This window comes from Bufo gargarizans, chromosome 3 (assembly GCF_014858855.1).
Source record: "Bufo gargarizans isolate SCDJY-AF-19 chromosome 3, ASM1485885v1, whole genome shotgun sequence".
NCBI lineage: Eukaryota > Metazoa > Chordata > Amphibia > Anura > Bufonidae > Bufo > Bufo gargarizans.
The window spans coordinates 403,024,539-403,040,753 of NC_058082.1; the positions used below are offsets into that span (position 1 = coordinate 403,024,539).

Here is a 16,215-nt window from a genome sequence, read left to right on the forward strand (position 1 = left end):
TTGAAGTGAAGAAGCCTCTATTAAAGAGAGCTCCTCGCATTGGGGACCTGTCTCTGTGCTTGTAGGATTCACAGAAGACTAGGTAGTCAATGGTTCATTTTATTCCCTCATCAACAAAATTGTGACCATACAGGGTAACAGTTCAGTTACTACCTTAATCCTTCTACAGTGTGGGAATATTGCAAACAGTACCATACGTTTCAACGTCTTGTACCTTATAAAGTGCTGTATGACCTGGGGAAAAGAAGACGTTGAATGCTTTAATTTGGCTTAAAAATAATAATAATCTTTATTCATATAGCGCCAACATATTCCGCAGTCCTTTACAATAAAAGTGAACAATCAAAGTCACAAATTACATAGCATCAAACAAGTCAACAATTAAAACAAAAGGAATGAGGGCCCTGCTTGCAAGAGCTAACAATCTGTTAGAAATAGGGAATACACGGGAAGTAAGAAGTGCTTTTATTATACAAGGGTGCAGCCTTCTTAGCAAAAAAGGAGAGTACATATAAAGCTGCATGAGCCACGTACCAGATGATATCTGTAGTGTATTTAAGTCTAAATTTCAGATAATCCCTTGTTACTCATCAGTTAAAAAGAATCCTTTATTGCATCTTCTTAAAAATAGCACAAACAGAAGAAAAAGCTGCTTACACTTTTTGGATGAAAGCTATTATCCTTACTAGTAGCATGCTATTTTTACCTGACGAGTGCCAAGGGATTATCTGAAACTGGGTATATCTAGTGGTTGACATGACACAGCACCTTCTTCTTGAAGCACCATCCATATGGGCTGGATAAAGTGAGTGTTACAGGTGAGCTTGTCTACCTGTGAACTTTCCTTGCTTGTGAGGACTATTTTATTAAAGAGTGCTTTTGAGTGTTAAGAGTGTGATGGATAATGTTAGATGACGGATCAGATTCTGAGGAATAATGTTGGGGGGGGGGGGGTGAATGGAGAAAAGTTTGATTAAGGGATGTGATAGGCCAATCACTTAAAATAAAGTGGCCTGAATGGGAGAAAATGCTCAAAAACCCCAAACACTGTAGAGAGTTTATAACAGGGGGAGCAATTCCTCGGCATGTGATCCATTGCTAGCGGCAATCCCCAGCAAAAAATGCATACAATGGAAGATGTCGGCAGCGGACCACATGCACCACAAAGGAATCCTACACAAGATGGAGTAGTGTTTGAGACTTGGCCTATCAATGATTGATGTGATAGGCCAACCTATAAACATGTGTCTTTATTGAGTGCCTGTCTAAAATTGTAGGAGTTAGGATGTAACCAAATACAGTTGTGTTCAAAATAATAGCAGTCAGACATCACTAATAGGGATGAGCGAACTCGAACTATATAGTTCGGGTTCGTACCGAATTTTGGGGTGTCCGTGACACGGACCCGAACCCGGACATTTTCGTAAAAGTCCGGGTTCGGGTTCGGTGTTCGTCGCTTTCTTGGCGCTTTTGTGACGCTTTCTTGGCGCTTTTTGAAAGGCTGCAAAGCAGCCAATCAACAAGCGTCATACTACTTGCCCCAAGAGGCCATCACAGCCATGCCTACTATTGGCATGGCTGTGATTGGCCAGAGCACCATGTGACCCAGCCTCTATTTAAGCTGGAGTCACATAGCGCCGCCCGTCACTCTGCTCTGATTAGCGTAGGGAGAGGTTGCGGCTGCGACAGTAGGGCGAGATTAGGCAGATTAACTCCTCCAAAGGACTTGATTAACTGATCGATCTGCAGCTGTGGATCATTGAGCTGCTGATCCTCAATTGCTCACTGTTTTTAGGCTGCCCAGACCGTTTGTCAGTCACATTTTTCTGGGGTGATCGGCGGCCATTTTGTGTCTTGTGGTGCGCCAGCACAAGCTGCGACCAAGTGCATTTAACCCTCAATGGTGTGGTTGTTTTTTGGCTAAAGCCTACATCAGGGTGAAGCTGTCACACCAAGTGCATTTAACCAGCAATAGTCTGTTCATTTTTTGGCCATATACAAAATCAGGGGCAAGCTGCGCCTGTCACCAAGTGCATTTAACCCTCAATGGTGTGGTTGTTTTTTGGCTAAAGCCTACATCAGGGTGAAGCTGTCACACCAAGTGCATTTAACCAGCAATAGTCTGTTCATTTTTTGGCCATATACAAAATCAGGGGCAAGCTGCGCCTGTCACCAAGTGCATTTAACCCTCAATGGTGTGGTTGTTTTTTGGCTAAAGCCTACATCAGGGTGAAGCTGTCACACCAAGTGCATTTAACCAGCAATAGTCTGTTCATTTTTTGGCCATATACAAAATCAGGGGCAAGCTGCGCCTGTCACCAAGTGCATTTAACCCTCAATGGTGTGGTTGTTTTTTGGCTAAAGCCTACATCAGGGTGAAGCTGTCACACCAAGTGCATTTAACCAGCAATAGTCTGTTCATTTTTTGGCCATATACAAAATCAGGGGCAAGCTGCGCCTGTCACCAAGTGCATTTAACCCTCAATGGTGTGGTTGTTTTCTGGCTAAAGCCTACATCAGGGTGAAGCTGTCACACCAAGTGCATTTAACCAGCAATAGTCTGTTTATTTTTTGGCCATATACTACATCAGGGGCAAGCTGCGCCCGTCACCAAGTGCATTTAACCCTCAGTAGTGTGGTTGGTCAAGCTGTGACACCAAGTGCATTTAACCAGCAATAGTCTGTTCATTTTTTGGCCATATACTACATCAGGGGCAAGCTGCGCCCGTCACCAAGTGCATTTAACCAGCAATAGTGTGGTTATTTTTTGGCCATATCCCAGTCTAATTCTGTCACTAAATCCATACCGGTCACCCAGCGCCTAAATACTAGGCCTCAAATTTATATCCCGCTAAATCTCTCGTTACCGCTGTCCTGTTGTAGCTGGGAAAGTTATTTAGTGTCCGTCAAAGCACATTTTTTGTTCTGGGTTGAAGTACAATTCCCAATTTAGCAATTTCATAATTTAGTGGTTTCTGCTATATCAGAGCTATTTGAAATCTATCCCTAAAAGGGTATATAATATTCAAGGTGCACATTGGGTCATTCAGAATAACTTCACACACACCCGCTACTGTGTATTTTCAAGTCTAATTCTGTCACTAAACCCATACCTGTCACCCAGCGCCTAAATACTAGGCCTCAAATTTATATCCTGCTAAATCTCTCGTTACCGCTGTCCTGTTGTAGCTGGGAAAGTTATTTAGTGTCCGTCAAAGCACATTTTTTGTTCTGGGTTGAAGTACAATTCCCAATTTAGCAATTTCATAATTTAGTGGTTTCTGCTATATCAGAGCTATTTGAAATCTATCCCTAAAAGGGTATATAATATTCAAGGTGCACATTGGGTCATTCAGAATAACTTCACACACACCCGCTACTGTGTATTTTCAAGTCTAATTCTGTCACTAAACCCATACCTGTCACCCAGCGCCTAAATACTAGGCCTCAAATTTATATCCTGCTAAATCTCTCGTTACCGCTGTCCTGTTGTAGCTGGGAAAGTTATTTAGTGTCCGTCAAAGCACATTTTTTGTTCTGGGTTGAAATACAATTCCCAATTTAGCAATTTCATAATTTAGTGGTTTCTGCTATATCAGAGCTATTTGAAATCTATCCCTAAAAGGGTATATCATATTGAAGGTGCACATAGGGTCATTCAGAATAACTTCACACACACCCGCTACTGTGTATTTCCAAGTCTAATTCTGTCACTAAACCCATACCTGTCACCCAGCGCCTAAATACTAGGCCTCAAATTTATATCCCGCTAAATCTCTCGTTACCGCTGTCCTGTTGTAGCTGGGAAAGTTATTTAGTGTCCGTCAAAGCACATTTTTTGTTCTGGGTTGAAGTACAATTCCCAATTTAGCAATTTCATAATTTAGTGGTTTCTGCTATATCAGAGCTATTTGAAATCTATCCCTAAAAGGGTATATAATATTCAAGGTGCACATTGGGTCATTCAGAATAACTTCACACACACCCGCTACTGTGTATTTCCAAGTCTAATTCTGTCACTAAACCCATACCTGTCACCCAGCGCCTAAATACTAGGCCTCAAATTTATATCCTGCTAAATCTCTCGTTACCGCTGTCCTGTTGTAGCTGGGAAAGATATTTAGTGTCCGTCAAAGCACATTTTTTGTTCTGGGTTGAAGTACAATTCCCAATTTAGCAATTTCATAATTTAGTGGTTTCTGCTATATCAGAGCTATTTGAAATCTATCCCTAAAAGGGTATATAATATTCAAGGTGCACATTGGGTCATTCAGAATAACTTCACACACACCCGCTACTGTGTATTTTCCAAGTCTAATTCTGTCACTAAACCCATACCTGTCACCCAGCGCCTAAATACTAGGCCTCAAATTTATATCCTGCTAAATCTCTCGTTACCGCTGTCCTGTTGTAGCTGGGAAAGTTATTTAGTGTCCGTCAAAGCACATTTTTTGTTCTGGGTTGAAATACAATTCCCAATTTAGCAATTTCATAATTTAGTGGTTTCTGCTATATCAGAGCTATTTGAAATCTATCCCTAAAAGGGTATATAATATTCAAGGTGCACATTGGGTCATTCAGAATAACTTCACACACACCCGCTACTGTGTATTTCCAAGTCTAATTCTGTCACTAAACCCATACCTGTCACCCAGCGCCTAAATACTAGGCCTCAAATTTATATCCCTGCTAAATCTCTCGTTACCGCTGTACTGTTGTTAGCTGGGAAAGTATTTAGTGTCCGTCAAAGCACATTTTTTGTTCTGGGTTGAAGTACAATTCCCAATTTAGCAATTTCATAATTTAGTGGTTTCTGCTATATCAGAGCTATTTGAAATCTATCCCTAAAAGGGTATATAATATTCAAGGTGCACATTGGGTCATTCAGAATAACTTCACACACACCCGCTACTGTGTATTTCCAAGTCTAATTCTGTCACTAAACCCATACCTGTCACCCAGCGCCTAAATACTAGGCCTCAAATTTATATCCTGCTAAATCTCTCGTTACCGCTGTACTGTTGTTGCTGGGAAAGATATTTAGTGTCCGTCAAAGCACATTTTTTGTTCTGGGTTGAAGTACAATTCCCAATTTAGCAATTTCATAATTTAGTGGTTTCTGCTATATCAGAGCTATTTGAAATCTATCCCTAAAAGGGTATATAATATTCAAGGTGCACATTGGGTCATTCAGAATAACTTCACACACACCCGCTACTGTGTATTTCCAAGTCTAATTCTGTCACTAAACCCATACCTGTCACCCAGCGCCTAAATACTAGGCCTCAAATTTATATCCTGCTAAATCTCTCGTTACCGCTGTACTGTTGTTGCTGGGCAAGATATTTAGTGTCCGTCAAAGCACATTTTTTGTTCTGGGTTGAAATACAATTCCCAATTTAGCAATTTCATAATTTAGTGGTTCCTGCTATATCAGAGCTATTTGAAATCTATCCCAAAAGGGTATATAATATTCAAGGTGCACATAGGGTCATTCAGAATAACTTCACACACACGCTTCTGTGCATTTCCAAGTCTAATTCTGTCACTAAATCCATACCGGTCACCCAGCGCCTAAATACTAGGCCTCAAATTTATATCCCGCTGAATTTGAATACAATACATTGGGCCAAATAATATATTTGTTGTTGTGGTGAACCATAACAATGAGAAAAACATCTAGTAAGGGACGCGGACGTGGACATGGTCGTGGTGGTGTTAGTGGACCCTCTGGTGCTGGGAGAGGACGTGGCCGTTCTGCCACATCCACACGTCCTAGTGTACCAACTACCTCAGGTCCCAGTAGCCGCCAGAATTTACAGCGATATATGGTGGGGCCCAATGCCGTTCTAAGGATGGTAAGGCCTGAGCAGGTACAGGCATTAGTCAATTGGGTGGCCGACAGTGGATCCAGCACGTTCACATTATCTCCCACCCAGTCTTCTGCAGAAAGCGCACAGATGGCGCCTGAAAACCAACCCCATCAGTCTGTCACATCACCCCCATGCATACCAGGGAAACTGTCTCAGCCTCAAGTTATGCAGCAGTCTCTTATGCTGTTTGAAGACTCCGCTGGCAGGGTTTCCCAAGGGCATCCACCTAGCCCTTCCCCAGCGGTGAAAGACATAGAATGCACTGACGCACAACCACTTATGTTTCCTGATGATGAGGACATGGGAATACCACCTCAGCATGTCTCTGATGATGACGAAACACAGGTGCCAACTGCTGCGTCTTTCTGCAGTGTGCAGACTGAACAGGAGGTCAGGGATCAAGACTGGGTGGAAGACGATGCAGGGGACGATGAGGTCCTAGACCCCACATGGAATGAAGGTCGTGCCACTGACTTTCACAGTTCGGAGGAAGAGGCAGTGGTGAGACCGAGCCAACAGCGTAGCAAAAGAGGGAGCAGTGGGCAAAAGCAGAACACCCGCCGCCAAGAGACTCCGCCTGCTACTGACCGCCGCCATCTGGGACCGAGCACCCCAAAGGCAGCTTCAAGGAGTTCCCTGGCATGGCACTTCTTCAAACAATGTGCTGACGACAAGACCCGAGTGGTTTGCACGCTGTGCCATCAGAGCCTGAAGCGAGGCATTAACGTTCTGAACCTGAGCACAACCTGCATGACCAGGCACCTGCATGCAAAGCATGAACTGCAGTGGAGTAAACACCTTAAAACCAAGGAAGTCACTCAGGCTCCCCCTGCTACCTCTTCTGCTGCTGCCGCCTCGGCCTATTCTGCTGCTGCCGCCTCGGCCTCTTCCTCCGCCTCTGGAGGAACGTTGGCACCTGCCGCCCAGCAAACAGGGGATGTACCACCAACACCACCACCACCACCTCCGTCACCAAGCGTCTCAACCATGTCACACGCCAGCGTTCAGCTCTCCATCTCACAAACATTTGATAGAAAGCGTAAATTCCCACCTAGCCACCCTCGATCCCTGGCCCTGAATGCCAGCATTTCTAAACTACTGGCCTATGAAATGCTGTCATTTAGGCTGGTGGACACAGACAGCTTCAAACAGCTCATGTCGCTTGCTGTCCCACAGTATGTTGTTCCCAGCCGGCACTACTTCTCCAAGAGAGCCGTGCCTTCCCTGCACAACCAAGTATCCGATAAAATCAAGTGTGCACTGCGCAACGCCATCTGTAGCAAGGTCCACCTAACCACAGATACGTGGACCAGTAAGCACGGCCAGGGACGCTATATCTCCCTAACTGCACACTGGGTAAATGTAGTGGCAGCTGGGCCCCAGGCGGAGAGCTGTTTGGCGCACGTCCTTCCGCCGCCAAGGATCGCAGGGCAACATTCTTTGCCTCCTGTTGCCACCTCCTCCTTCTCGGCTTCCTCCTCCTCTTCTTCCACCTGCTCATCCAGTCAGCCACACACCTTCACCACCAACTTCAGCACAGCCCGGGGTAAACGTCAGCAGGCCATTCTGAAACTCATATGTTTGGGGGACAGGCCCCACACCGCACAGGAGTTGTGGCGGGGTATTGAACAACAGACCGACGAGTGGTTGCTGCCGGTGAGCCTCAAGCCCGGCCTGGTGGTGTGTGATAATGGGCGAAATCTCGTTGCAGCTCTGGGACTAGCCAATTTGACGCACATCCCTTGCTTGGCGCATGTGCTGAATTTGGTGGTGCAGAAGTTCATTCACAACTACCCCGACATGTCAGAGCTGCTGCATAAAGTGCGGGCCGTCTGTTCGCGCTTCCGGCGTTCACATCCTGCCGCTGCTCGCCTGTCTGCGCTACAGCGTAACTTCGGCCTTCCCGCTCACCGCCTCATATGCGACGTGCCCACCAGGTGGAACTCCACCTTGCACATGCTGGACAGACTGTGCGAGCAGCAGCAGGCCATAGTGGAGTTTCAGCTGCAGCACGCACGGGTCAGTCGCACTACAGAACAGCACCACTTCACCACCAATGACTGGGCCTCCATGCGAGACCTGTGTGCCCTGTTGCGCTGTTTCGAGTACTCCACCAACATGGCCAGTGGCGATGACACCGTTATCAGCGTTACAATACCACTTCTATGTCTCCTTGAGAAAACACTTAGGGCGATGATGGAAGAGGAGGTGGCCCAGGAGGAGGAGGAGGAGGAGGAGGAAGAGGGGTCATTTTTAGCACTTTCAGGCCAGTCTCTTCGAAGTGACTCAGAGGGAGGTTTTTGGCAACAGCAGAGGCCAGGTACAAATGTGGCCAGCCAGGGCCCACTACTGGAGGACGAGGAGGACGAGGATGAGGAGGAGGTGGAGGAGGATGAGGATGAAGCATGGTCACAGCGGGGTGGCACCCAACGCAGCTCGGGTCCATCACTGGTGCGTGGCTGGGGGGAAAGGCAGGACGATGACGATACGCCTCCCACAGAGGACAGCTTGTCCTTACCCCTGGGCAGCCTGGCACACATGAGCGACTACATGCTGCAGTGCCTGCGCAACGACAGCAGAGTTGCCCACATTTTAACCTGTGCGGACTACTGGGTTGCCACCCTGCTGGATCCACGCTACAAAGACAATGTGCCCACCTTACTTCCTGCACTGGAGCGTGATAGGAAGATGCGCGAGTACAAGCGCACGTTGGTAGACGCGCTACTGAGAGCATTCCCAAATGTCACAGGGGAACAAGTGGAAGCCCAAGGCCAAGGCAGAGGAGGAGCAAGAGGTCGCCAAGGCAGCTGTGTCACGGCCAGCTCCTCTGAGGGCAGGGTTAGCATGGCAGAGATGTGGAAAACTTTTGTCAACACGCCACAGCTAACTGCACCACCACCTGATACGCAACGTGTTAGCAGGAGGCAACATTTCACTAACATGGTGGAACAGTACGTGTGCACACCCCTCCACGTACTGACTGATGGTTCGGCCCCATTCAACTTCTGGGTCTCTAAATTGTCCACGTGGCCAGAGCTAGCCTTTTATGCCTTGGAGGTGCTGGCCTGCCCGGCAGCCAGCGTTTTGTCTGAACGTGTATTCAGCACGGCAGGGGGCGTCATTACAGACAAACGCAGCCGCCTGTCTACAGCCAATGTGGACAAGCTGACGTTCATAAAAATGAACCAGGCATGGATCCCACAGGACCTGTCCGTCCCTTGTCCAGATTAGACATTAACTACCTCCCCATAACCATATATTATTGGACTCCAGGGCACTTCCTCATTCAATCCTATTTTTATTTTCATTTTACCATTATATTGCAAGGCTACCCAAAGTTGAATGAACCTCTCCTCTGCCTGTGTGCTAGGCCTAAATATATGCCAATGGATTGTTGCAGTGGTGGCTGACGTGAAGCCTCATTCTCTGCTATGACATGCAGACTGATTCTCTGGTGACATGAAGCCAGATTGTCTGTTACGGGACCTCTCTCCTCTGCCTGGGTGCTGGGCCTGAATTTATGACAATGGACTGTTGCAGTGGTGGCTGACGTGAAGCCTGATTCTCTGCTATGACATGCAGACTGATTCTCTGCTGACATGAAGCCAGATTCTCTGTTGCGGGACCTCTCTCCTCTGCCTGGGTGCTGGGCCTAAATTTATGAAAATGGACTGTTGCAGTGGTGGGTGACGTGAAGCCTCATTCTCTGCTATGACATGCAGACTGATTCTCTGCTGACATGAAGCCAGATCGTCTGTTACGGGACCTCTCTCCTCTGCCTGGGTGCTGGGCCTAAATTTATGAAAATGGACTCTTACAGTGGTGGGTGACGTGAAGCCTGATTCTCTGCTATGACATGAAGACTGATTCTCTGCTGACATGAAGCCAGATTGTCTGTTACGGGACCTCTCTCCTCTGCCTGGGTGCCGGGGCCTAAATATCTGAGAATGGACTGTTCCAGTGGTGGGTGACGGGAAGCCAGATTCTCTGCTATGGAACCTCTCTCCAATTGATTTTGGTTAATTTTTATTTATTTAATTTTTATTTTAATTAATTTCCCTATCCACATTTGTTTGCAGGGGATTTACCTACATGTTGCTGCCTTTTGCAGCCCTCTAGCCCTTTCCTGGGCTGTTTTACAGCCGTTTTAGTGCCGAAAAGTTCGGGTCCCCATTGACTTCAATGGGGTTCGGGTTCGGGACGAAGTTCGGATCGGGTTCGGATCCCGAACCCGAACATTTCCGGGATGTTCGGCCGAACTTCTCGAACCCGAACATCCAGGTGTTCGCTCAACTCTAATCACTAACCTGATCAATCACAGTTTTTTTGGTAGGAATGATATTTAGACATGGCAAATAATTCACTAGCAGGTATAGTAGAGTAATAGAAACCCAACAGACCCAACAGTCATGACATGCATGCTGCTGATTCTCTGTAATTCAATCACTAATTGAAAGGGGCATGTTCAAAATAATAGCAGTGTAGAGTTCAATGAGTGAGGTCATTCATTCTTTGAAAAACAGGTGGCAATTATTGCCTTATTTAAGAAAGGAAGGCAGTAAATGTTGTACCTGCTGGTTATAGTGCATTTCTCTCTGAAAGTCAAAGGAAAATGGGTCGTTCCAGACATTGTTCAGAAGAACAGCGTACCTTGATTAAAAAGTTGATTGGAGAGGCGAAAACATATAAAGTGCAGAAAATTATAGGCTGCTCAGCCAAAATGATCGCAAATGCTTTAAAATGGCAACCAAAACCTGAAAGACATGGAAGAAAGCAAAAAACTACCATTTGATTGGATAGAAGAATAGACAAAATGGCAAGGACTCAGCCAACAATCAGCTCCAGGAAGATCAAAGAAGGTCTAAAGTTACCTGTGAGTACTGTTACAATTAGAAGAGGCCTATGTGAAGCCAAGCTATCTGCAAGAAACACCCGCAAAGTCCCACTGTTGAAAAAAAAACATGTGCTGAAGAGGTTACAATTTTGCCAAAGAGCACATTGACTGGCATAAAGAGACATTTTGTGGACTAATGAAAGTAAGATTATTCTTTTTGGGTCTAGTGGCCGGAGACAGTTTGTCAGATGACCCCCAAACACTGAATTCAAGCCACAGTACACTGTGAAGACAGTGAAGCATGGTGGCACAAGCATCATGATATGGGGATGTTTCTCATACTACCTATTTATCGCATACCAGGGATCATGGATCAGTTTGAATACATCAAAATACGGTCATGCTGCCTTATGCTGAAGAGGAAATGCCCTTGAAATGGGTGTTCCAACAAGACAACAGCCCCAAACACACCAGTAAACGTGCAACATCTTGGTTCCAGACCAACAAGATTGACGTTATGGAGTGGCCAGCCCAATCCCCAGATCTTAATCCAATAGAAAACTTGTGGGGTGACATCCAAAATGCAGTTTCTGAGGCAAAACAAAAAAATAGAGAAGAACTATGGAATGTAGTCCAATCATCCTGGGCTGGAATACCTGTTCACAGGTGCCAGAAGTTGGTTGACTCCATGCAAAACAGATGTACAGCAGTTCTCAGAGACAGTGGTTATACAACTAAATATTATTTAAGTGATTCAAAAGAAAGCAAAATCTTCAAACATTTTTCAGTTTATATAGTGAATCGTTGAGTTTGTTAAGAAGAATACAAACACTGGTATTTTTTAGAACAGTCTAATATTCACTTTTCTTCAATATTTTTTTTAGAGGAACAACACAAATTTCATATATTTTTCTTAATTTTTTGATTTGGAATAGAATGTGTATTGTTCCCAATGACTTTGTGTGTATGGAAATAAAAGCTATTGGAAGGATTTTGAGCTTTATTCACTTTTTATTTAACACACTGCTATTATTTTGAACACAACTCTAATTGCCTGGGGCAGTGCATTCCAAAGAACTGGTGCATCTCGAGAGAAGTCTTGGAGATGCGACTGAGAGGTTTGGATTATGGTGGATGTTAGTCGTAAATTATTGGCAGAGTGGAGAGCACGGGTAGGGTGGTAGACAGAGATTAGTGAGGAGACATAGGGGTGCAGCACCATGGAGAGCTTTGTGGGTGACAGTAAGAAATGTAAATTTAATCCTATAATGAATGGTCAACCATTGCAATGATAGGCATAAGGTTTGAGACATCAGAGTAGCGACATTCAGTATAGAATGGTTAGAGTTAATAGAGAGGCAAGAGTTTAGTGAGGGCAAAACTGATTCATAATGAGTTACAATATTCAAGACAAGAAAGGATCAGGGCAAAAATGAAAGCTTATTGTTTCCACAATAAGAAAAGGGAAGACTCTAGAGATGTTTTTAAGGTGCAGGAGGCATGAGTGGACAAGCGATTGAATATATACGGGGTGAAGGAAAGATCAATTCAGCATTAAACATTTCAGCAAGTGAAGCTAACACTGGACATGCTGCCATGGCATTATTGTAGTTCCATACACTGAGAGGGAAGCATCAGGTTTAGGTAGGTTATTAGATGGAAATGGAGAGAGGACATAATGTTAAAAACAGCAGACAGTCACTGGTGTTTTCTAGTAGTACAGGGGTTATGTCATAGGAAGAAGTGCATGTATATGTATATATATATATATATATATATATATATATATATACTGTATATATCTCTGTGCCCCTTGATATGTCCCTTTTTATATGTCCCCCCTTATATGTGTCCCCTTATAGTATTGCTCATATATCCCCTTATAGGAAAAATGTCACCAAAACCAGAGGTATCAATGTGAATGTGCCCCAAGCATTCACACTGATGCCATCTGGCTAATTGCATCAGAATGACCGGACAAGAGTCCAGTCATCCTGTATGCTTCAAAGAACTCCGATTCAATAGAATCTGAGTCCTTTGTATTAATTATCTCCAGCGCCGCTGGAGATAAATATGCATAATAGGAAGAGGGGAGAAACCTCCCCTCCTTCTATTATGTGCATTCCGGCAGCGCAATTACTATCGCTCTGTCCGAAATGCGAAGTGTTGCAGGCAGGAGATCAAAGGTTTCTCCCGCCTGTCAGGTGGCGCGGCCCCGACGCGCTTGTCTGGGGTCGCAAGGGCTGGCGCAGTGACGTCATCTCACTGTGTCGTCCCACGTGCCCCTGATATCCGGCGGCCCCTGCACTAAGGAAGAAGAGCCGAGCCGTCCCCAACCTGAAGAGGATCACCCCTAGACGAACGAGCACCCCCTGGACAACGAGCGCTGAGTATCATTAACCCCTATACCACCAACGATATTTACCCTTACCTTTCCCCTATACCACCAATGATATTAACCCCTACCTATCCTATCCCACTAACGAATACCTACCCTATCCCACGAATGGATCCCCCTGATTAACCCCTACCTACCCTATCCCACCAACAGATCCCTCTGATTAACCCCTACCTACCCTATCCCACCAACAAATATAAATATCCGGCGGCCCCTGCACTAAGGAAGAAGAGCCGAACCGCCCCCAACCTGAAGAGGATCACCCCTAGATGAATGAGCACCCCCTGGACAACGAGAGCTGAGTATCATTAACCCCTATACCACCAATGATATTTACCATTACCTTCCCCCTATACCACCAACGATATTAACCCCTACCTACCCTATCCCACCAACGAATACCTACCCTATCCCACCAACGAATTCCCCTGATTAACCCCTACCTACCCTATCCCACCAACGAATATACCAACCAAATCCCACCAACGTATCCCCCTGATTAACCCCTACCAACCCTATCCCACCAACGTACCCCTCTATATACCCTTATAAACCGCTATCCCTGACACCTTTACCCCTGACCATTAACCCCTATATACCCCTGTCCACTGCTACTGTAGTCATTTCCATGTAGGGATAGTTTTTATTCCAGGTTGGGTGGGCTGTTAATGTATGTGTGTGTGTGTATTGTATTAGATAATTTTGTGGGTGGAATTTAATAATAACACGCATGCAGCTAGTTCAGTGGTTAGCGTAAGGTAAAGTGAAAGTTTTATTAATTTAAAAAGGTATAAATAGGTGGAGTCATCACTAGATGACTCTTCCTATTTATGAATATTAATTATTGATATTTGCATAAATATTGGTAATTAATGTTCCCCTTTACACTATGTTTCTATGTAAAAAGGAGGCAGAGATATAGGGGGGAATCAAGAGAACGAGCAGTACCCTTAAGGCCAATAGATTATAGCATACCGAAGAGGAATTTGTGGTCTACAGTGTCAAATGCAGCAGAGAGATTCAGAAGAATGAGTAGAGAGTAGTCACCATTTAGCTGTAAGGAGATTATTTGTCACTTTGGTAAGGGCAGTTTCAGTAGAGTATATATGGAAACCAGATTGTAATGGGTCAAGCAGAGAGTTTTCTGAGGGATAGCGGATCAGATTAGAATAGACCAGGCATTCCAGAAGGTTAGAGATGTAGGGAAGATTAGAGGCAGGTCTGTAGTTAGTTGTGCAGGACAAGTCTACATTTTTTTTTTAAGTAATAGGGTTATGACAGAATATTTGAAATAAGAGGCAGAGATACAGAGAGAGAGAGAGAGAGAGAGAGAGAGAGAGAGAGAGAGAGAGAGACTGGAGGAAGTATGAAGAAATAGGGTCAATAGTGCATGTAGTGGGGTGAGAAAAAGAGAGGAATCTGGAAAACTCTTCTTCTGTGACTGGCTCAAATGTAAAAAGTTTACCAGAGGAAGTACAGAAAGGGGACTGAATAAACCGTTGAGGTCAAGTGAATGACGTTTGTATGTCCTGAAGAAACTTGTCATGTGGATATTTGATCATAATCTAACTAATTATATACAATCATTAACTACTAAAAAGTGCCTTAGATGTATTCACTTACTGGTGTGACAGATGGTTACCTCATAATATACACACAAAGATGCTGCATGCTAATGAGCCGATTGGAGTCCGGCGTGATGTCATTGAGTCCAGCGTATATTTAATTCAGAGCTATAGCCACTCCCCTGCCCACCTGCTGCTGATTCCTATGGAAACAAACTGTCACTCAGCAGCAGGTGGGCGGGGAGAGTCAGGAGCTCATGAATATTCATGACTCATCATTATCAGCTGTAGCTTTTCAATACAAGATGTTGGCAGATTGACTGGATCAATTAAAGAAAGTGACCCAGCATTTTGCTAAGAGAATCAGTCACTTATTTATGTTGCCCTTATTTAGGACACCATAAAACTGGTGACAGGTTCCCTTTAAGACCTAATAAAAATTTAGAGATTTGATGTCAATCTAATGTATGTTTTGGGTCATTGATATCATGCAAGCAGAGAGTGTCAAAATTCACTGGACATGCCACTAAATATCTAAGGCTACTTTCACACTTGCGGCAGTGTGATCCGGCGGGCAGTTCCGTTGTCGGAACTGCCTGCCGCATCCGCCGATCTGCATGTGATTGAAAACATTTGTGAGATGGATCTGGATGCGGACAAACAGATCCATCTAGTATCTGTTTTCACATTTTTACCGGTCTGCGCATGTGCAGGCTGGAAGGACGGATCCGGCATTCCGGTATTTTGAATGCTGGACCCGGCACTAATACATTCCTATGGGGAAAAATTCCAGTTATTTTCGCCGGAAATAAAACCGCAGCATGCTACGGTTTTATCTTTTGCCTGATCAGTCAAAAAACTGAAGACATCCTGATGCATCCTGAACGGATTACTCTCCATTCAGAATGCATGGTATAGAGCCCCTGTGACGGAACTCTATGCCGGAAAAGAAAAACGCTAGTGTGAAATTACCCTAATGGCTACAGCCACCTTTAGGATCCACATCTTTTTCTGTAGATAATTTTATGACTAGTACCCAATGAAACCTTTTAATCTCACTTCCAACCACATTCAAGGGCACCTAAGAAGTCAATCACATCTAAATGACTTGCCAATACTAAAACATTCTCAATTGCCAGTTCTGCATTCTGTGGCTCTGTTATGAGTTACTAGGTCTGTTTATGTTATTTATTATGCATATTGTTACGTGACTATAGCCTTAAAGTATGATTTTGAATTTCACTCACAGGTGTTCAGAGGCCGAGAACAAAGGATGTGGTTATACATCATACTTCTAGGTAAGGATTTGTACTCTGTCCCTTCAGGGTGGATTATTATCTATTGATTACAATATATTGTGCATTTATGGGAGATATTTTGTGCATAACCATTTATAAGAATAGGTGCACTACTGTGGTGGATGCAATCAACAAAATCTGACTAAACCCTCACACTGATGTTAAAAATGAGACTTTAGCCAATATATCCTTATATGAAGGACATACTGGAGCCCGCACACCACGTCAAGGTATCTCAGGTGGCACA

At 44.6% G+C, this 16,215-nt stretch overlaps 1 protein-coding gene across 1 annotated transcript in view; it reads left to right on the plus strand.

Moving 5' to 3' along the window:
* Positions 1 to 16,215, plus strand: part of LAMB3 (laminin subunit beta 3) — a 163,634-nt gene that overhangs the window by 276 nt on the left and 147,143 nt on the right. The window contains exon 2 of the mRNA XM_044288328.1: positions 15,920 to 15,968. Within this exon, the coding sequence (XP_044144263.1) occupies positions 15,920 to 15,968 (49 nt within the window). The remainder of the gene's footprint in view (positions 1 to 15,919; positions 15,969 to 16,215) is intronic.